General features: G+C 47.0%; 1 protein-coding gene across 1 annotated transcript in view; it reads left to right on the plus strand.

Annotated features, from left to right (window-relative positions):
- The first annotated feature begins 361 nt into the window (after window positions 1–361).
- Window positions 362–1257, plus strand: part of dact1 (dishevelled-binding antagonist of beta-catenin 1) — a 9463-nt gene continuing 8567 nt past the window's right edge. Inside the window, exon 1 of the mRNA XM_031879389.1 lies at window positions 362–989. Coding sequence (XP_031735249.1) covers window positions 756–989 — 234 coding nt within the window. The 5' untranslated portion in view covers window positions 362–755. The remainder of the gene's footprint in view (window positions 990–1257) is intronic.

Below are 1257 nucleotides of genomic sequence, written 5' to 3' on the forward strand. Positions count from 1 at the left end.
TAAACATCAACTTCAAGTACCAAATGTGAAAGAATAATATATATTATATTAAAGTATTATAATTATTATATATTATATTACAGTATTATAATTATTGAGATGATCGCTTTAAAGCTTTGGGGCAATTTTTTATATAATATATAATAATAATAATAATTTATATAATATATAACAATACGTCATCATTTATTATTTTATTGTATCTCATAATGAAGTAACTAAAGTTAAAAGATATATATATATATATATTTTATTATTCCCGATGAAACTGAAGAACCGGAGATTTTATTTTGAAGGTGACGACAGGAAGCGCTTGTGTTCATTGTCACTGACGTCAGACGGCGTGTAGGGGGCGGGGCTTAGCGGACTCCTCACGGTTGTGGAGCAGCGGGTCAGTCTGGACGGAGCGGCAGGAGGACGGAGTTAGAGCCGACTCTCTGCATCTTTGTGACGGACTCACTCCTCACTGCTGCCGCGGGGCATGCTGGAATTCACCTGGAGCTGGACCCAGACTGGACCCGACTGGTCCCAGACCGGTTTACCGGATTAATTTCCCTGTGAGTCCGCAGGAGGACCGTGAGACCACCGGTTGATACTTGGAGCTTCGGAGACCAGTCTGTGGATCCGGGTCTGGATCCACTTTCTAACCCGGGTCCGTGTAACCCAGGATTATCTTCCCGGGTTCCTGTAGACCCTCTTCCGGACCCTGATGCTGCAGAGACCCTGAGGTCCCAGCGGACGGTCTGACGGACGACATGCCGCTGTCCGCCACCAGAGCGGCAGCCTCCGCGGAGGCGGTGGAGCGGCAGCGTCAGATGCGGCAGCGGCTGGAGGCCTCCGTGTCCGGGCTCGAGGAGCTGGAGCACCTGCGGCAGCAGCAGGAGGTGCTGGTCCGGGGGGCGCTGGAGCTCCGGGAGGAGGAGCAGGAGGAGCGGCGGAAGGAGGAGAAGCTCCTGGAGGAGAACATCCTGCTGCTCAGGAAACAACTGGTAGGTCCTCACCTGTCTGCCTCATGACCTGTCACCTCTGTGAGGAGCAACTCAGGTGTGTGAGGTCAGAGGTCACGTCTAGAACCTTAGACACGTGATATCAGCTGAGCAAGAGAAGAGGAGGAGCTAAAATACTCAAAGAATTCACTTTGTTGTCTTTTTCATAACAACGTTCAGTTTTTATCATAAAATCTGTAAAAAATAGTTTGTTTTAAATGTGGAATCAGAAGAAAATGAAAAATTAGTATTTGTTATATATATATATAAA

Source organism: Anarrhichthys ocellatus, unplaced genomic scaffold (assembly GCF_004355925.1).
Source record: "Anarrhichthys ocellatus isolate YVR2014 unplaced genomic scaffold, GSC_Weel_1.0 scaffold256, whole genome shotgun sequence".
In the NCBI taxonomy this organism is placed as follows: domain Eukaryota; kingdom Metazoa; phylum Chordata; class Actinopteri; order Perciformes; family Anarhichadidae; genus Anarrhichthys; species Anarrhichthys ocellatus.